This window comes from Sciurus carolinensis, chromosome 15 (genome assembly GCF_902686445.1).
Source record: "Sciurus carolinensis chromosome 15, mSciCar1.2, whole genome shotgun sequence".
Taxonomy (NCBI): Eukaryota; Metazoa; Chordata; class Mammalia; order Rodentia; family Sciuridae; genus Sciurus; species Sciurus carolinensis.
This window is the reverse complement of record NC_062227.1, coordinates 28,507,631-28,529,577: the sequence shown is the minus strand read 5'-3', so window position 1 is coordinate 28,529,577 and position 21,947 is coordinate 28,507,631. Positions and strand designations below refer to the sequence as shown.

General features: G+C 34.5%; 1 protein-coding gene across 2 annotated transcripts in view; it reads left to right on the top strand.

Moving 5' to 3' along the window:
• Smchd1 (structural maintenance of chromosomes flexible hinge domain containing 1) overlaps window positions 1-21,947 on the top strand; it is a 157,502-nt gene that overhangs the window by 71,273 nt on the left and 64,282 nt on the right. For both annotated transcript variants that reach the window (XM_047526412.1, XM_047526413.1), the window contains exons 26-32: window positions 1,785-1,933; window positions 2,901-2,989; window positions 3,990-4,108; window positions 7,366-7,533; window positions 10,705-10,830; window positions 13,103-13,182; window positions 18,287-18,444. In XM_047526412.1, the coding sequence (XP_047382368.1) occupies window positions 1,785-1,933; window positions 2,901-2,989; window positions 3,990-4,108; window positions 7,366-7,533; window positions 10,705-10,830; window positions 13,103-13,182; window positions 18,287-18,444 (889 nt within the window). The remainder of the gene's footprint in view (window positions 1-1,784; window positions 1,934-2,900; window positions 2,990-3,989; window positions 4,109-7,365; window positions 7,534-10,704; window positions 10,831-13,102; window positions 13,183-18,286; window positions 18,445-21,947) is intronic.

Sequence of the window (21,947 nt, the reverse complement as noted above, 5' to 3'; positions counted from 1 at the left end):
GACCTTATTTTTTGTTTTGAGACAAGGTCTCGCTAAGTTGCTGAAGCTGTTTTTGAACTTGTGATCTTCCCACCTCAGCCTCCCGAGTCACTGGAATTATAGTCATTCACCACCATGCCCAGTACAAGCAAGAAGTTTTATGGGTAGCCTCTAAGAAGCAACTTAGAGAAAATGACTATTTTTAAAATTCTAGGCTGAGAGAGTTTTTTTCATGGACAACATTGAAATATGGATGATTCACATGTGAGAATCATCCATATTTTGACCCTTAATCAAAATTGCTAGGTTTTGGCATTTTATTTAGTTATACACTTTTTCATCAAATATATATCTGCAGTCATAATTTCTGCCCATTACCATGCAATATGTTTGTAGTTATTCTGAAGGCATTAAACAAATGAAAGTATTAAAAAGTCAACAGTGAAACCATATTGTTAACTATAGAACCTTTATTTGGCCATTTGAAATTAGTATACCACTTTATAAAAAATATGTTCCTTAGAAAATAGTTTTATTGGCCCTCATCAACTGGTTGTCATATAAATTCAACATTTACACTTAGATTGGATTGAATCTGCATGATGAACTATTAAGATTCTTACCACATAAAGTAGACAGCTCTGTGTCTTTCTCCTTATGGTTGATTGAAAGAGCTTTGGGCAATCTATGCTTGCTTCTTTCAAAGTCCAGTCAGTTCTGCCATAATGAGACACAAAAATTCCTAAAATGCACTGTGCCATGCAGAACCATGCAGTAAAAATCACAAGGCTTATGGGGAAAATGGAATTAGAGGCACAACACTCGAACTTCATCAGTAACCCATTTAAAAAGAAAGGAGCCTAAAACAGTGGCAAAATATAAACAGTAATACGTATGTGAAGAAGTATATAAATACTGAAAAAATACAGCAGTTTACTTTGCTTGCACAAGTTACCAGAAAGATAGTGAATACTACTCTTTTCTTAAAGTTTAATGTGTAGTTTTTAGAGAATTAAGCCAGGATTGCAGGAAATCAGTTTGAACTGAGCAGGGCCTACATTGAGAGGGCAGCACAGCTAGGATGAGGGTAGAAAGGCTTTGTCCTTTTTATATAATTCCTGCTTGCTTCTTATCCTCCATCACTAGGGTAGCATATACTATAAAACAATATTAGGATATTGATGATTTTAAAATCACAAGTATAGAAGGCTGAAAGTAGAATGTTAAGCTAAAAATTCTTAAAAGGATTCAAAGTTTTAGAAGTAGGAAGAGTAGGATAATCAGTGTGAAGAAGTATAATTAATTGATTCAGTAATCAATTAAGGAATTCGGAGGATATAAAATTTAGAGCTTAAAACCTCTAAAGATTAAGACCAAAGGACGACCAGAAAGGTAATTACATTAATGGACGTAACTTCTTTTTTCTCACCTTGCTGTATAAAGGTCTAACCAGATCTCATTCAAAGCCTTTATTCATATTTCTCTGAATTGATCATATAATCTGAGCTATAGTTTTTTCCCTCTTTTTTCTATAGTTTTAAACAGTAATGACCATTGTGGCAGTTCTTAAGTAAGAACTTGAAATTTTTTGTTTCATTACACCAAACATTATGGTACAATAGCAGCGAAGACAAAAACAGTACTTTTTTTCTCCTATCATCTGAATAAATAACAAGAATCATTTTTGATCATAAAGGGACTCTCTCTCTCCTTGGGGTATAAGTGTGTTCAGGAAGATAAGTGGCAGTAGTAGTGCTTTAGACAGATCAAGCTCTGTATTCTTAAATAATGCTATTATTTTCCAGGTTAATTGGACTCCTGAGATTAACAAAGAACACTTGCTACAGGGTCTGCTTCCTGATGTACAAGTACCAACATCTGTAAAAGATATGCGCTATTGCCAGGTTTCATTCCAAGATGATCATGTGTCTTTGGAAAGTGCATTTACAGTAAGGTTTGTGGAATTGGTATATTTTGAGATACTTTAAAATTTGGCATATGTCATAAACATTTCTCTTCAATGCATACACGCAAAAGTTTTTTATGAGATAAAAATATTGCCGTTTCTATGGTAGGTTGTCTTTGGAATAAAACTTAACTGTAGATGGTGATTAATTCTTACCATGATTATAACCCTACATTGAATCAGCCCTCTACTAACTGAAACAACTAGAACTTTCATTAAAGGAAAGTCTTCCTACTGAAAGCAACAGTGAAAATACCTGCAAAATGACAAAGGCATGAAAAATGAAAAGATGCAGTGTGATCAATCAGTGTGATATTCAAAAAGAAAAATTCTTTTATTGACTGATTCCAATTTATTATGAAGAACTCAGAGAAGGGAAAGGCTTATCAATTCCTTAATTACTTAATTTGTAAAAACCTATCATCTTCCCTGACCTATCATTTCCTTGGCCACCTCTTTTCTAGTGACCCTTTGCTTTGTAATTCCTCCACCTGTTTTCATAGTATTTCCAACACTTAGATCAGGTCTGCATTTGAGATAGTTTTAAGATATATCACTTTTCTGACCATAATCAATTCTCTCGATGGATTATTATTACTAATTTATTTTCTCACTGCACTCTTGTCTTAATTTCCTTTTAACCTAACTATGATTTAAAATGTTTTTTGGAGATTATATATATTTTTTCATTGTATGAAAGATATATGTACATATATGTATTTTCACTGTTTTCTCAATGCATTTTTGTCATAATTTCCTTTTAATGCAGCATCAATACTATGACAAATTATTTTTTGAGTTAATAGCTGTACTTTTTGAATTGAAGAGGTATTTGGAGGGATGTCTTGATTAAGTTTTATAACATTATATATGTGTTGCTCTTTAGAATAGTGGAACTACTTTAAATTTTTTTCTATAGTTAATGGTATAACTGAAAGCTTTTAAACAATTTCAGGCCACTTCCTGATGAAGCCAAACATTTAAAATGTGAATTAAAAGGGGGAAAAACAGTACAAATGGGCCAAGAGCTTCAAGGAGAAGTCGGTTAGTATGGCCTTCTTTCTTCTGTGGTCGTTTCCTTATATTAGTATTTTAATATGCATAATCTGAAAGACAAGCATTGACATTGCTTCAAAATCTGTTTTGCAACTGGACATGGTGGCACATACTTGTAATCCCAGCTACTTGAGAGGCTGAGGCAAGAGAATCAAAAGTTTGAGGCCAGCCTGGACAAGTTAGCAATACCCTGTCAAAAATTAAAACAAGAGGGCTGGGGAGATAGCTCAGCTGGTAGAGTGCTTGTCTCGCAAGCACAAGGCCCTGAGTTCGATCCCCAGTACCACAAAAAAAAAAAAAAAAAAAAAAATTAAAACAAGAAATCTTAAAAAGGGTTAGAGATGTAGGTTAGTGGTAGAGCAAATTTGCCTGGCTTGTGCCCCACTGCCACCAAAAAAAAAAAAAAAAAAAAAAAATCTGACCTTTTGTTAAAAGAAATAATAATTAATTTTAAAAATATAAATATTCCTATGCAGTCTGTTATTTCATTTTATCTAAAAAATTATATAATATTAAAATATTTTCTTTAAATTTTCATGGTAAAAAATCTGATTAAGGGGGCTGGGGAGATAGCTCAGCTGGTAGAGTGCTTGCCTCGAAAGCACAAGGCCCTGAGTTCGATCCCCCAGTACTGCAAAAAAAAAAAAAAAAAAATCTGATTAAGGGTTAGGTTTGGGCTGTGGCTCAATGATAGAGTGCTTGCCTAGCATGCATGAGGCCCTGGGTTTGATCCCCAATACCACCAAAAAAAATAGAAAGAAAGAAAGGTAGCATTAGCATTATGTTAAATATGTAGTTTAAATGTTCTTACATAGATTTTGATTTATTTTTAGTGATTACAAAAGAAATGAACATACTCACTTAATGCCAAAAATTACTTATGTAAGAGAACAAGTTAAGTTTCTAAGAATGTTTCAAGTATGTCATAGATACTTATGTCTTTTACTAAAAAGATAACACTTAGAGATAAAACATTTTTCTTTTTAAGTCCTGATAGTTACAGATCAGTATGGAAATCAGATTCCAGCATTTTCACCAGGTTGTTTATCAGCTTTGTCAATTGCTGGAGTTGGACTTGATAGCTCAAATTTGAAAACTACTTTACAGGTAAGGCTACTTTCTGTAACAGTTTCTTTATATCATTTTTTTTTAATGTATAAAATAATTGGGGGGAAAGTAAAAATATCTAAGAGATTTGACTTGATTTTTCTAATGCAAAGTCTTAAAAAAAACTTTCATAATGAAGATTTTCAAACTTATACAAAAGGTAGAATACCAAAAGTTACTCCTGTGTTCCTCTCATTCAACTTTAATAACCATCACATCTTTCTTCACCATATCGTCTTGTAATAAATTATAGATATTACATCATTTCTCCATAAGTATTTTGTGTGTGTATGTATATATGTGTGTATTATATGTGTGTTAATTTTTAGCTAATTAAACTTCTTGTTGTGAGCACCAGTACAACCATCCTGCATTAAAAAGGATGCCAAGGAGAAAACTTATTGTTGGGCTGGGGATATGGCTCAGTTGGTAGAGTGCTTGCCTTGCAAGCACAAGGCCCTGGGTTCAATACCCAGCACGGCAAAAAAAAAAAAAAAAGAAAGAAAACTTATTGTTAAAGTTGACCACTGTGCAATTAATTCAGTTTATCTTGAAAAATAAAATCCCTAATGGGGTTCTTACAGTTTAAAACAAACAAGCATGATGTACTCTGCTTGGAGAAGTCAAAGGTGGCATTAGGGAAGAGGACATTCTGGAGTTGGATCTTCAAGGAATCTGCCAGGCCAGTGTGGGTGAGACTTTTCTCAGGCGTAAGGGAAGTTGAATTCACTTAGAAGAACATTGACCTTTTTAAGACTCTTTGAGCCTCCATTACACTTTTCATTTGACAGGCAAGAATAACCTCATCGTTGCCCTTCCCAAGTAGAGTTTCTGTTTCCACTAAACTGTTATGCTATTGTTTTCTAATTTTCAGAATGGCACTTTGACTAAATTGGAGCCCTGCTGAACAACTTTTAATGATTTGTGTGTGTGTGTGTGTGTGTGTGTGTACAGTGATAAAGTCTTTCTTTGACTTTTAGGTTCTTCCATTAGCTAGCTTTAACTCTGTGTGTAGATGAAATGAGAAGATAAATGTGCTCCTGTTGTTATGCATAACATAATGACTATGCACAGGTTCTATCCTGTTTCACCTAATTGCTACTAAATTATAACCTGTCTTTCTACATCTTCAGTTTCCCCTGTTAGATCATTTCTATCAGCTAATATAAACATGCTAAAATAACTCTCTTCTTAAAAAACAAACCACCAGACTCACTTTGGCCCTGTATTCCTGTCAATCCGCTCTCCTCCCTTTTATGGTAAAAATTCCTCCTTTAAAATTAAAACTCTTTGGAAGAATTTTGTGTGTTGTATGTAATAGTAGTTTTCCTAGAATAGGAATATCCTTTTTTGATGTTTCTTAGCAAGCCACTCCGATCATGTTTTTAGACTGTTCCACCTAACTGAATCAATGGTGAATTTTCAGTTCCTACTGGGGGGGGGGGGGGGGGACTACTAGGTTTTACATAATAATACTCCTTTTCTTTTTTGGATTGAATTCAAGGGCACTTTACCACTAAGCTACATTCCTAGTCCTTTATTTTATTTTGAGACAGTTTCCCTAAGTTGCTAGGATCTCACAAGGTTGCTGAGGTTGGCCTCCAACTTGAGATCCTACAGTATTATTCGCTTTAGGGGGCCTACAGTACCCTATGATACTCCACTTTTGTAATCTCACAACTTTCTCATAGCTTTTTGCTCTGTAGCCAAGTGGCCTTCTTTCAGCTTTCTATTATTTTACAACCAATATGTACTCTCCGGGCTCAATTTCAGAATTTTATGTTTAATTCTGTTTGTATTGATCACAATTTATGAATGCAGTTTTATTTTCAAGATTTGAAATAAAATCAGAATTACTTCCAACATGACTTTAAAAAGGAATCACTTCTTGTTTCTGCTGTTAAATGTATAATCCTATGATAGACTTTATGTATTTTGAACTTTGAATGTTTTACTGATGAATATCTATTTGATTTGTTTTCTAAATATTGAAAAATTCTCCTAAATCCATTCGATTAAAGGGAGATTTCTCCTAAATCCATTCGATTAAAGGGAGATTAACTTGTATTATTGCAGTGTTTATTTTACCTAAAATGCTGTATAAACATTTGTTTTAGAACATAAAACATTAAGTTTGAAGATTTATACTTGGAGGAAATGTAAGATGATTAAATCATTAAGGGTCAACTATTAAAATGTGAATACTACAGTGCTCAGGTAGAATGAAGTCAGTTTAGGGCATTTAGTTACATTGCAAAGATTATTGGTTAATTTCATTGATTCCCATTAATGTGATATATTAGGCATTATTCCAACTAATGGATTGAACAGTACAAAGCACCTACCCTTGTGGAGATCACCTTGTCCAAGGGTAGGGCATGCAATAGATAAGAAGAAAGTGGTGAGAAAAATAAGGAAGTGGGTGATAGTGTGCCATCATGTAGAGTGGTCAGGGAAGACCCCTTCAGTAAGGTATCATATGTGCAAATAACTAAATAAAAGCTACAGTGATATCTGGTAAAGACGGTTGCAAACTCAGGAAAAGAACACAAGTATAAAGGTTATCTGACAGGCAAAAAGAAGCAATACAGATTGAGTATTCCTAATCCAAAATCTGAAATGCTCTGAAATCTGAAACTTTTTGAGTACTGACAATGACATTCAAAAAGTTTCACATTTTGAGGTATTTTCGAATTGGAATGACTCAACCAGTAAAATTTATACAAATATTCCAAAATTTGAAAGACTAAACTCTAAAGTCCTTCTGGTCTCAAGCATTTTAAATAAGCATTTTTCCTGTATAAAGAACAGGAAAATTAAGAAATGATAAGGTAATATGTAGCCAAACCTTTTAGATTTTGCCAGGTGCAGGGACACCTAATCCTAGGGATTCAAGAGACTGAGGAGGATCACAAGATCAAGCCAGCCCAGCAACTTAGTGAGACCCTGTTCTCATAATAAAAGGTAAAAAGGAACGGGGATATTGCTCAGTGGTTAAGTGCCCCTGAGTTCAATCCCTAGTAACAAAGAAACAAACAACTTTTTAAGTTCTATCCTACCGAAAAAAAGAAATTCAGTTTCTCCTTGTTTAAAGTAAAATTTATGGTATGCCACTATTGGCATGGGTATAGTCTATCTATCATTATGTTACCCAGAAACATACCTGTGTTGCCATGGACTAATAACAAAACATTTAATTTTTTTCTTTCTAACTAAGCATTATCACCTGTGTTTTTTCAATGTATTTTCCTCATTAGGAAAACACACAAAGTATAAGTGTAAGAGGGATCAGATTTATTCCAGGTCCTCCTGGAAATAAGGATCTTTGTTTTACTTGGCGTGAGTTTTCTGACTTTATTCGAGTTCAACTAATTTCTGGACCTCCAGCTAAACTTCTCCTTGTAGACTGGCCAGAACTAAAAGAGGTAAGTAACTTTATAATTTGAAAGAAAGAGTTTAATATTACACAGCATGTAAAAGTAACAATAACAAGAGAACAAGGGTAATGTAAAACTTAACATTTCATTATTTAATTGGTCACTGTCCTAGTTTGTTCATATAATGAATAAATATTTCAGATCTTAAAAACAATGCATGCATTATAATGATTTTCAAACATACAGAGAAATTAAGAATACCATAATGAACCCCTCAGTATTCAGTTAACCCAGTTTTATTAGTTACTGATTTTTGCCAGTTTTTGTTTCATTGTTCTTATACTTCCTCAAAAATTTTTAGTGGAGTTTTTAAAAGCATATCCCAGATATCAGGTCATTATACCCATATATACTTCAGTATGCGAACCTATGAAAGTACTTAAATCTTAGAACAGTAATTTTGCAAAAATATGCCAAATCTTACCTTGGATATTTTTTTACCAAATTTTAGAATTCTAATTTTATTTTTTAAACATTTTAATTTATTTTTAATTAAGAACTGCAAATTATATGTTTGTTATATGGTTTTTGAAATATGTATACATTGTTCATTGGCTAAATTTAGCTAATATAACATATACGTGATCTCACATCTTGTGGTGAGAACATTTAAAAATTTACTCTGGCAATTTTCAAAAAATACATTATTAACTATAGTCCTCATATTGTCCAATAGATCTCTTGAATTTAAACCTCCTGTCTGAAATTTTTGTGTCCTCTTATGGAATGCTAATTTAAAAATGTTCAGATTCTGGCATTCAGTTATGGTGTAGCAGACTATTGATAAGACTTACATACTTTTTGAGTAAATTGAACTCACATAACTGCCAACTAGATAAAATGATTCTAGTAAAGGAGCAGGTCATATAAGAAAGATTTACATGCCTGTACCCCACTTTTATATTGTCCTTTTTGATTCATGAGTTTAAAAAACAAAAAGTGGTTATGATAGTATGCTTTAAAAAAGTTTTTAAACCAATAGTGTGTTGAGCAGGGGGTTTCACTGAAAAACCAATGCATTTATTTTTATCTGGGAGCATTTGCACTGTGTAAATAAAAGCATTTTTTATGCCTATTGTTACTAATAAGGAACTTGTTAGTTGACTATATTATGAAACAATATAGTCAATATTGTGTGCTTTCACAGGTGGGAAAAATCTTACATGTTCATCTTTTTGTATGATTTTGAGGACGAAACTATAAAAATAATGACAGCTTATTAATTTGTTTTAAGATTTATTTGTAGATAGCACAATAATCCAGGAACGTTAAAATAAAATACAAGGGCCTGGAGTTGTGGCTTAATGGTAGAGCACTTACCTAGCATGTGAGAGGCACTGGGTTCGATTCTCAATACCACATATAATAAATAAATAAAATAAAGGTTCATTGACAACTAATAAAAATATTTTAAAAAATAAAACAAAAAGCTAACTTCATCTGTCAGTCATGTTTGTATATCCATAAGACTGTAAAAAATCACTTTGTATCTCATTTTCCTAATTTAATTCTTGATCCACCTTCTCCTCATAGGAGGTAAATAGAAATTAGAACTGACATAACCTAGTAAAATAATTTTTTAAATAAACATGTAAATATACACATAATATTTTATAAGTGAGGAAACTGAAATTCTGAAATGTTAAATAACATGCCAAAATTTAAAAGTGACAGAGAAGGGCTGGAAATGCAACTTCTTTTTTTCACAAACATTTAATTTTGGACATTGACTTTTTTCTACTATTTGTCAGAAAATTTAATTTCTACCAGTTTGGGCCATAGTCATTTTCTGTGCTGGGTGTGCTAAATGTGGCACAAAAATGTACTAGAGGAGGCTGAGTTAAGAGGAGAGAAACTTTGGGGTAGCCTGAGCAACTCAGCAAGACACTGTCACTGAATAAAACTTTTTAAAAGGACTGGGACTCAGTAGTACAGCAGTTGCCTAGGAGTCACTAGGCCCTGAATCTGATCCCTAGTGCTGGAAAAAAAAAAAAAAAAAAAGGCATTTACTGAAAGAAAGTAAAAGTAGTTAGGAATCCTTTAAAGAGTTAGGATATCCTTTAAGAGAAGTTAAGATGGATAGTTATGTGATAAGGATTAAAGTACTCAGAAATTTTTACCACTTTCTAAAATTCAACTTTTTTATAACCGTTGGCAAATGAAATAACAGTCAACTATAACCTTGTAAACTTTATAGGAGGTAAGCATTATACCTAAATTAGTCTCAAGGTTCTTGTTTGTTTTGTTTACACAGCATTAATTTTTCTCCCATTTCTATTAAACTTACAACATAATTAGATACCCAGCTAACTGAGATAAGAGTGAGAAGTGGAAAAAGCAGAAGAAATGTGGATAGGAGAGAGATGATAAATAAAATTTCCTTTTTCACTCTTTCATTCTCTCCTATCTTCTTTTTTTAACTTTAAACTCTGATACAAAGCCAGTCTCAATGGTACCTACCTGTAATTCTCACAATTCAAGAAGCTGAGACAAAAGGAACGAAAGTTCTAGGCTACCCTCAGCAATTTACAGATGCTCAAAAAGAACTGGTGATGTAACTCAGTGGTGAAGTACTCCTGGGCTCAATCCCTAGTACCCTCCAAAAAAAAAATTTTGACACAGGATTGGACCTTTATCAGTTATCTTGCTTGACAATGTGTCCTAAGTCAGCAGACACAGTCCAAAAATTATAAAAGCCTTAACATATTTTCTAGGGAGAAAACAAAAAGCATTTAAAACCAACAAGACTGTGTAGATCATTTGTCCTCTTTAACCAAGGAATAGAAAGTTATATCACATAATACACAATGGTAGAGAGCTAAATATTGCCAGAGGAGCTAAACTACAGATAGCCAATGCTAAATCTTAGAACCAAAACTTGTTTCCACTGAATTCATTCTAATATGTAACTTATAGAAAACTGTGTTAAAAGTCACTGATGTCAAATGCTGTTTTTCCTTTTATCAAACTTCAATCATTTCTATAAGAGGGACATTTGTGGTAATTTAGTTGACTTTCAGATCTTTACTTTCATTTATGAAAGTAGTGATTTGTGAATAAAACAGGAATAAATAAAGTAAGTTGTTTTATAAGTATGCATGTAAGTATGTTGGTGGACATGTGTGTTTTAATGCCTCTAAATATTGATATTCATTTCAGTCCATTCCAGTGATTAATGGAAGAGAATTACAGAACCCTCTCACTGTTCAACTTTGTGATCAGTGGGATAATCCAGCACCAGTACCACATGTTAAAATAAGTCTCACAAAAGCTAACAATTTAAAGGTAAGTTTTAAACTTCTCTAATGATTTTTCACTTAAAACTCTGTTCTTCAGGGCTGCAGATGTAGCGTTCTAGTATAGTGTTTGCCTAGCATGAGCAACACCCTGGGTTTGATCCCGTGTGACACACATAAAAAGAAATTGTACCTAAAGATAATATCTTTAGGTATCACATTTCTTTCTCTTTTTAAAATACCATCTTAGCTGGGTGTGGTGGTACGTAACTATAATCCTGGCTACTAGGGAGACAAGACAGAAGGATGACAAGTTCAAGGCCAGCCTGGGCAACTAGTGAGACCCTGTCTCAAAATAAAATTTAAAAGGTGGGTGTTTGGCTTAGTGGTAGAGCACTTTCCTGACGTAGGTAAGACCTTGGGTTCAATCCCCAGTACTGCAAAATTAAATATATATATACATATACACACACACATTATCATTTGTATATATAAAGATATATATACATATATTTATATGTTTATACATATGTCTTATGACCTTTATTACTACTTAGTATAACATTATACAGTTAATGGCAGTTTGAGTGTTCATACAATACTAATAATGTTTGCACTTCCGCGTAAGATGGATAGATAATTTTAACAAAGTGAATGAAGACAAATACCATGAAGATCCACAGTGTGGGTTAAGGAGTAGACATTATTGGAAAAACGTGCTGAGGCTAAGCAAAAAGAGGCATGCAGATATCTGTCCTCTAATTCTGTGGAGAACTACCAGTGTCTGGGCACAGCTAATAGACTATATTGTTTTCTAGGGTGAAACCCCTCTCCTCTGTTTTTTTTTTTTTTTTTTTTTTTAATGTGCCAAGTGTGAATATGGCCTTCTAGGGTCTAGGGAGAGATATAGTGCTTGAGTACCAGAAAGTTCAATGTTAGGTATCGGCTGTTGCCTTGAATATTGGGACAGGCTACTGCTCTGTAGTGGAGACTAGGTGCCTGATGCAATGTTGGAGGCCCTCTTACTATGAAAAAGAAGAAAAGCTAGTTCTTGCAAGGTTGTATTTTTTACACAGTACCTTTTGTTGACTGAAGGAAACATATTGATCCCAACCAAGTTGTTGCTAGGCAACCTACAGAAAGTTCCTGGGATTACATTCAGACAGTCTGGAATATCCACAAATATTTCATGAATTGAAGAAACATTGTTTCAAGGTGGCAGTTTTCTCAAAATCAGTTAGTTCACTTAGATTCCCAACAGAGATTTCCCAGGACTTCAAATTTTGATCTTAAAATCCAATATGGAAGATTAAAGTACCAAAAATGGCTTGTGATACTCAGAACTCCTTTCCTACTAAAATAATGAGAGTCAGGGTTCGTAAGACTGTCCAACAAGACAATGAGATTGTTATGTAACATGAAATACAAGATTTCTCTGACTTTGCAACAGGGATTTGGGACCCAGATTGGAAAAAGAACTTTAAAATGTGTCAAAAAGCAATGGATCCAAAATGGGACAAATGTTAATATAGGACTTCGTCCTTTATTAAAAATTTCAATTTCCCCCTTTTTCTCCTCTCCAACCATGGCTTTTTCTGTCAGCATGTAACATTATTCTCTACTCTGTTCTCTTAAGCAGAGATGAGGGTTAGAGTTTAAGAGAAACTTGATTTTCTACTACTACAATCTACAAATCACTTTTGTTCTGAATGTTCACTTCTAAGAAAGTTAAATAGTGGTTATTTTCAACCTCAGAATAAGGGTTTTATTCTAGTTTCTGGAATAGCATCCATAAAGGTTGAGACTTTTCAAGCCTATTAGGAAATGTGGCTTCCAGTTCTTAGTCACTTGAAAGTGAAAGCTTGTTTATCACCATGAAGGTAGTATTTCAGCAAAATTTAAGCACACTTGAGTAAAATTGAACAGAAAGTTGGGTCCTATGATGCCTAGACTTGAGTGTTTGTATTTATTTGTTTCTTTAGTGCTGTTCCCCACCCCAGGCCAGCTTGCAGTGCACCTTCAGTGTTTGCGTAACCGTGTATATGACTCATACCAGTATTTAGTGAATCTAGAATTCTGTAACTTAGTAACTTTTAATATGAAATTCAAATTTAATTGACCAAAATGGATGATTGTTTTCTTTTGGATTATATGATTGTATAAGACATTATTTCAGCTGATTTCAGATTTAAAATTCTTAGAAGTATGTGCAAATATAACTTAAAATAGGGATAGATGAAAACAACATTGTAATAGAAGAAAACACCTTGATCAATCTCTAGAATTTTATAATTAATCATTTTATTTTGTTTTGTTTTTAGCTCATGCCTTCAAACCAGCAGCATAAAACGGATGAGAAGGGCAGGGCTAATTTGGGAGTGTTCATTGTTGTTGCCCCTAGGTAAGAACTGAACATTTGATAGATATTGGTGTTATAGAGACTGATTTTTTTAAAATTATAATTATTAATGCTTACTAATTGTATAGGTTAAAGGGTTTTGCTGTGACATTTCAATACATATATATATTAAGGTTTGATCCTGTCCATCTTCTATTCTGTTACCTTCTCCTCTTTCCCCACTGCCCTCACGTCCCTTCCCCTCCTGTAAGAGTCTCTTTTCTACTTCTAGCTTGTGGGTTTTTTTGTTTGTTTTTTGTTTTGCTCTCTCTCTCATTTCCAGATCTTGTCTTTATGTGACTGGCTTATTTCACTTAACATGATATACTCTTAATTCTATCCATTTTCCTGCTGATGACATGACACTCAGTAGATGTCTGATAAGTTTATTTGATCCATAATTTAATTTTACTCTGATGTTTCTGTTGATGGTTTTTGTCTAATCTGCTGGTGAAAGTGGGATGTTGAAGTCACCCACTATTATTGCTTGAGGTCTTTATGTCCAGTATTATTTGTTTTATCAAATTAGGTACTGCAACATTTGGAGCATATATATTTATAATTATTATATCTTATTGATGTTAAGATATATCATTATCAATATGTGGTGTCCACCTTAGTCTCCTGAGCGATTTTTCACTGAAGTTTGTTTTTTTGGTTAAGAGTATAGCTACTCCTTGCTCAGATTTTATATGATTGGAATATCATTTTCCACCTTTGGGCACTTTTAGTCTGTGCCCATCTTTACTGGTGAACAAATTGTTGAGTCTTGTTTTTTATTGTAGTCAGCCAGGCTGCATATTTTAGTAGGAGAAGTAAGATCAATTATGTTAAGGGTTGTTATTGAAAGGTATGTACTAGTTCCTATGATTTGTTATTTTCCTTCTGGTTGTTTTGAATGTTCTGTGTTCATTTTGTCCTCTCAGAGGTTTGATGGTTTACTGAACTGATAATATTTGAGTCTTTGAATTTCTCATTTGTTCTCTACTCTTCTAATGAGATTTATTCTTTCTTATACTCTTGGGATTGCATTAATCTTGCTTTCTTTTCTGGGTATATAAGTATTTTTATTTATTGTTTTCAGATATACATGGCAGTAGGGTATATTTTGACATATTATACATAAATGGGGTGCAACCCATTACAGTTTTGATCCAACTCTTGTGGTTGAACGTGATGTGGAATTACACTGGTTGTGCATTCATGTATGAGCATAGGAAAGTTATATCCGATTCATTCTAGTGTCTTTCCTATTCCCATCCCCCCTTCCCTTCATTTCCCTTTGTCTAATCAAATGAACTTTTATACTTCCCCTCCCTACCCTCCCTTGTGATAGGTTTCATGCACATATCAAAGAGAACATTCTTTGGTGTTTTGAAACTGGCTTATTCTACAGTTCCATCCATTTACAGCAAGTGCCATAATTTCATTCTTCTTAATAGCTGAGGAATATTCCATTATGTATATATACCACATTTTCTTTGTCAGTTCATCTTTTGAATGGCACCTAGGTTGGTTCCATAGCTTGGCTGTTGTGAATGGCTGCTATAAACACTGATGTGGGTGTATCATTGTAGAATGCTGATTTTAAGTCCTGGTTATAAGCTGAGGAGTGGGATAACTAGGTCATTTGGTGGTTCCATTCCAAGTTTTCTAAGGAATCTCCATCCTGCTTTCCAGAGTAGTTGTACCAGATATGAAATGTATTCTGGTTTTTAGTAGTCATGAATTCATTTACTTTATGCTCGTGTTGAAAGGTCTTTATTTTTCCTTTGATTCTGAAGGATAGCTTATTTTCTTTCAGGTTTTGAAATACATCATTTCTTATCTTCCTGGCCTTTAGAGTTTCTTCTAAGAAATATGCTATTTTTTCTCATGGGTTTGCCTTTATATGTGACTTAATTCTTCCCTCTTAACTTAAATCTTTTAGTATTCCTTCTTTCTTCTGTATTTTGGGAGTTTAATTATAATTTGTCCAGGAAAGTTTCCTTTTTTGGTCATGTCTATTTGGAATTCTAAATACCTTCATTACTCGGAGGTCCACCTCTTTCCCAATATTTGAGAAATTTTCTGCTATCATTTCACAAGAAAGGATTTCTTTGCCTTTATTTTGTAACACAATTCTTATCTATTCCAATTATACATGTTTGGTCTTGTAGTGGTGTGTCCCATAGATATATATGTTCTGTTCCTTAATATTTTTTTCTTTTGTTACTGTCTGAATATAATTCCATCATCCTTTTCTTTAAGCTGTGATATTCTTTTTTTCTTTTTCCTCCTTAGCTTTTTGCTTCCATGATTTCTGTTCAGTTCTTGTTCAGAATCTCTTTTTATTGAACTGCTCTTTAATATCCTATATAATTTTTCTTAATTCTTTTAACAAGATGTTTATATCCTCTTTAATTTCATTGATCATTTTTATAATCATGCTTTTGAATTCTTTGTCCAGCACTTCATTCACTCAGTATCTTTAGAGTCAGTAGCTTCAAAGTTAGGAAATTGGTGGACACTTTATAGTACCTATATTTTTTGCTGTCTTAATGATCAGCCTACTCTTTTTTTTTTTTTTTTTTTTTTAAATATGTGGTGCTGAGAATCAAACTCACTTCCTCACACATGCAAGGCAAACGCTTTACCCCCTGAGCTACAACCCTACCTCTGACCAGCCTACTCTAGATGATGTACCCTGGGATATCTGTTTGTTTTGTAGTACTGAGTTTAATTCCAATTGAACCTCAGAGCAGTTTCCCTGTGACTTTTTGGCCATGATTTGTGGGTTTTGACACAAAGAGCACTGTGTCAGAGCCCAAGGCCCTGTTTTCCCTGTAGGTCTTGGAAGAGTGACATCCCTCTGGTAGTTTAGGCAGGTATGAGGTGTAGACAGCAGAATATATGCAGTGCAACCTCTGTATGGTTATTTCTCTGGTCTTGTTGGCAACATACAGTCTGATAGGTTATATAAGCCCATACTGAGATTCCTCATAGGTGCCGTGTCCACAACTTTTGTTTTTATTCCATTTCTTAATGAAATGTCTAGAATAGGCAAATCTGTAGAGGCAGAATCTACATCGGGGAGAGGAGGCTTGGTGGGGAAACTGAGAGTGACTGCAATTGCACATAAGATTTAGAGGTAGTTGACAAACGTGTTCTGAAGTGTCATGTCCACAACCTTTGTGTTATTTCTCTTTGCTTTTGCTAAGAAGGTGAATATATAGGAACAGGAGTTAAGGTTCCCATGTTGCTGTGCCTTCTTGGGGCTGGGTGATCAGCTGGGGATTTTTATCTCCCTTGTTCCTTAAGTTGAAGTATCTGCCACAGTTAAAGCAGAACTGGGTCATGTGTCTAGTAAGGTGCTACATCTTTCATCTGGGCTGGGAGTAGCTCAATGGCAGAGAATCCACCCAACGTGCTTTAAGTATTCAGGTTTTATCCCCAACATGACATAGAAAAAAGAAGGTAAACTACAATAAATCAACTAATAAAAGCAAACTAGATAAAGAAATAGAGTAAAAACCCAGTAACTACAACCACAACACCAATAACAGAAAAGAAGTGGACAAAGATAAGATGGAATAAACAACAGTTAAAATAATAATAAAGATAAAATTAATTTTAAAAAGGGAGAAAGGAAAGAAGAATTTAAAAGAATAAAAAATTGAAGTAGTTGTAAAGTACAAAGTGATTTTTTTTAAAAAGTGAAAGTGAAAAGAAAAGGAAGATTATTAAAGTGAGAAGAGAGAATACACATACATACAACACAGTGATAACCAAAGAAAAGTCTTGAAAATAAAATTTTTCTCTTTGCTAAAGTGACCAGTTGTGCATGCAAGAGTGGATAATCACAGTCTATGCTGATGATCTGAGTTTCTTTCTGTGTCTTCTTAGGCTATGAGCCCTTTGGAGAGAGCAAAGGCTTAGACGGTTTTATCCCCTTCTTTGGTTTATATTGCTTGTCTTGTGACCAACTGAACTGGTTTGTGGCTGGAGCTAGTTGAAATACATCTCAGCTGCCCTGCACATCTGTACAAACTTGGGAGAACAACAGAGCTTCTCCAACAATAATGCACTCCATGGCTATTTGCTCTGTGCACTCCAAGGACAGGCCTAATACTGAATATGGTAGCATGTCAGGATGCCTAGCACTTTTTTGCAACCACTTGGAGGGCAGGGAGAGGTCCAGGTTGGGTCAGGGTGGCAATGATGGGCCCCACAGAATCCACTATCCATTACTCTTGGATTCTGAGACAGCTCCCATGCATAATCACTGCAACTGGCTTTCTAAGCTGCCAGCCTTAAATGGGAAGTTACCCTGGTTCCCTTTAGCTTCCCTTTAGCATCACAGATCTGTTTCCTACCACTGTAGAGTTCTCATATGTGTTTCAGTGACTTTTCCCTGAGGCTAAACTGAGTCTCAGAGCAGACACTACTGAATCAGTGAGGTAATGTTGCTGTGAGCTCCAAGAAGACAGGAAAATGTAGGGGCCTTTCACTCCCAGAGAGGCAGACTCAGACAAGATCTACTCAAGATGGCATCCTGTTATATCACTATATCTGCTGCAAAGTGCAGGGAACTTCTCCAGAGCCAGTTTGCTATGAAGGTTCCATCCAGTTCTACCATTTGTTCAGACTGGACTTCCCTGCACAGTGCAAATTCTGTGCTAGGGCTGCTCACTTGAACTCGACCTCATTTACCTCTACCCAACTTGCTGCCAAGGAGTATGCTCTGGAGCATTCTCTCACCCTTTGTTCAACTATCCAAGGTCTATGGATCTCTCCAAGTCTCTTGACTATCTACAGTCACCTACCTCAATAAATAGCTGCTCTCCAGTGGTTTTGATTCCAACTCATGGATAAGTGAGTGAGTGAAGGGTAACTCTAATCTGCCATCTTGGGTCTTGATTTTTCTTATTATTTGCTGAGGTTAAGAATAATAACCATCCTTTTTTAGTGTTAGGAGTTGGAACTGAGTAGAAAGAGAAGAGGTTCCCTAAAAGAGTTTAAAACTTGGTATAAATTGTCTTCAGATTTTTAGATTATAATGTAACGTGAATTCTTATCCTTCCCTCCCCCCCCCTTAATTTCTTTTGTTTGTTTGTTTTTTTTTTAGGGGAGAACATATTATGCAGGTTAAAGCTGTCTATAACAAAAGTACTATAGAAGGACCTATAATTAAGCTAATGATTCTTCCAGACCCTGAGAAACCCATTCGTCTCAATGTTAAATATGACAAAGATGCTTGCTTTTTAGCAGGGGGTCTTTTCACTGGTGAGTATTTGACAGTATATAAATAAATATATAATTTGCCCAATAACATCAGTCGAATAAATTATTTGGTGCTCAACATAAAAAATAATGCATATCTTTTAAATGGCAAAATACTTACTATGTTGCCATGACTACTCTGTCCCTTTGTCCTGTGTCCTTTAATAATAACTGAAAATTCATATATAAACTGGTAATCAAAGGCAAGTAATTCAGTTGATGTTTGTACATTAAACTGAGTTATAAAATTCTATAAAAACTATGGAGTTATGCTTTACTAAATATGTTGTGATGTTATACCCATCAGAACCAGGACCAGAGGCTGGGGGTTGTGGCTCAGTGGCAGAGCACTTACTTAGCACGTATGAGGCACTGGGTTCGATTCTCAGTACCACATATAAATAAATGAATAAAATAAAGGTGCATGAATAACTAAGAAAAAAAAGAACCAGGACCAGCCATTTAACTTAATTTGGGTAGAAATACATCACATCCAAATTTATGATGAAAAGATATTTCAGAAACGACAAATGTTTACTATGTTGGGCTCTTAGTTATTTTATTAATATTAACATATTCAATGAATACAGTGGGTAAGCTATATTTTCAACATAGTGTGGCTCTTGCTAAGTCCAAAGGAAATTAGTAATTCTTTATACAGGTAGTTTTCTGGAAAATTTATCTTATTGAAGGGATAAATGCCTGAACATAGTTAAAAGTACTAAAAGAGAAGCATACTGAAAAGTTTAGATTTTAAATGTTTTTTTTTTTTTAATTTTTTTTAAATCTTTTATTGTAAACAAATGGGATACATGTTTGTTTGTACATGAAGTAAAGGCATACCATTTGTGTAATCATACATTTACATAGGATAATGGTGTTTGATTCATTCTTCTATTTTTTTCCTTCCTCCATTTTTGCCCCCCTCCCCACCCACATTATGTGTCATCATCCGTTATCAGTGAGATCATTCGTCCTTTGGTTTTTTGAGATTGGCTTATCTCACTTAGCATGATAGTCTCCAATTTCATCCATTTGCCTGCAAATGCCATAATTTTAGTATTCTTTATAGCTGAATAATATTCCATTGTATATATATAACAAGTTTCTTTATCCATTCATCAATTGAAGGGCATCTAGGTTGGTTCCAAAGTCTGGCTATTGTGAATTGAGCAGCTATGAACATTGATGTGGCTGTGTCTCTGTAGTATGCTGATTGTAAGTCCTTTGGGTATAGGCCAAGGAGTGGGATAGCTGGGTCAAATGGCGGTTCCATTCCAAGTCTTCTGAGGAATCTCCACACTGCTTTCCAGAGTGGCTGCACTAATTTGCATCCCCACCAGCAATGTATGAGTGTACCTTTTTCCCCACATCCTCTCCAACACCTGTTGTTGCTTGTATTCTTGATGATCGCCATTCTAATTGGGGCGAGATGGAATCTTAGGGTAGTTTTGATTTGCATTTCTCTTATTACTAGAGATGTTGAACATTTTTTCATATGTTTCTTTATTGCTTGTAGCTCTTCTTCTGTGAAGTGTCTGTTCATTTCCTTAGCCCATTTGTTGATTGGGTTATTTGTATTCTTGGTGTAGAGTTTTTTGAGTTCTTTGTATATTCTGGAAATTAGTGCTTTATCTGAAGTATGAGTGGCAAAGATTTTCTCCCACTCTGTAGGTTCTCTTTTCACATTGCTGATAGTTTCCTTTGCTGAGAGAAAGCTTTTTAGTTTGACTCTATCCCAGTTATTGATTCTTGCTTTTATTTCTTGTCCTATGGGAGTCCTGTTAAGGAAGTCTGATCCTGGCCGACATTTTGAAGATTTGGACCTTCTTTTTGTTCTGTAAGATGAAGGGTCTCTAGTCTGATTCCAAGGTCCTTAATCCATTTTGAGTTGAGTTTTGTACAGGGTGAGAGATAGAGGTTTAGTTTCATTGTGCTGCATATGGATTTCCAGTTTTCCCAGCACCATTTGTTGAAGAAGCTATCTTTTCTCCATTGCACATTTTGGGCCCCTTTGTCTAGTATGAGAAAATTGTATCTATTTGGGTTTGTGTCCGTGTCCTCTATTCTGTACCATTGATACACCTGTCTATTTTGGTACCAATACTATGCCATTTTTGTTACTATTGCTTTGTGGTATAGTTGAATTTCTGGTATTCTGATACCCCCTGTTTCATTCTTCCTGCTAAGGATTGCTTTAGCTATTCTGGGTTTCTTATTCTTCCAGGTGAATTTCATGATTGCTTGCTCTATTTCTGTAAGGTATATCATTGGGATTTTAATTGGAATTGCATTGAATCTGTATAGAACTTTTGGTAGTATGGCCATTTTGACAATATTAATTCTTCCTATCCAAGAACATGGGAGATCTTTCCATCTTCTAAGGTCTTCCTCAGTTTCTTTCTTCAATGTTTTGTAGTTTTCATTGTAGAGATCTTTTACCTCTTTGATTAGATTGATTCCCAAGTATTTTATTTTTTTAAGGCTATTGCAAATAGAGTTGTTTTCCTCATTTCCCTTTCAGATGTTTCATTGCTTGTGTATAAAAATGCTTTAGATTTATGCATGTTGATTTTATAGCCTGCTATTTTGCTGAATTCATTGATGAGATCTGGAAGTTTTCTGGAGTTTTTTGGATGCTCTAAATATAGAATCATGTCATCAGCAAATAGTGACAGCTTAAATTCCTCTTTTCCTACTCGTATCCCTTTAATTTCTTTAGTCTGTCTAATTGCTCGGGCTAGAGTTTCGAGGACAGTGTTGAATAGAAGTGGTGAAAGAGGACATCCCTGTGTTGTTCCCGTTTTTAAAGGGAATGGTTTCAGTTTTTCTCCATAAAGAATGATGTTGGCCGTGGGCTTAGCATAAATAGCCTTTACAGTGTTCAGGTATGTTCCTACTATCCCTATTTTTTCTAGTGTTTTGAGCATGAAAGGGGTGTTGTATTTTGTCAAACCCTTTTTCCACGTCAGTTGAAATAACCATATGATTCTTATCCTTAAGTCTATTGACATGATGGATTACGCTTATTGATTTACGGATGTTAAGCCATCCTTGCATTCCAGGGATGAACCCCACTTGATCATGGTGCACAATTTTCTTAATATGTTTTTGGATACGGTTTGCAAGTATTTTGTTAAGGATCTTTGCATCTATATTCATCAAGGATATTGGTCTAAAATTTTCTTTCCTTGATGTTCTTTGCCTGGTTTGGGTATGAGGGTGATATTAGCTTCATAGAATGAGTTTGGTAGGGTTCCCTCCTTTTCTATTTCCTGGAATACTTTGAGAAGTATTGGAATGAGTTCTTTGAAGATCTTGTAGAACTCGGCTGAGAATCTGTCTGGTCCTGGGCTTTTCTTGGATGGTATGATTTTGATGGCTTCTTGTATTTCATTTCTTGATATTGATTAAATGTTTTAATAATATTTTTAATAAATTACATGTATTATATACATTGCCTTTTATAACAGCTTTATAGATACTGTGTTAAATCTCTTTGGGGG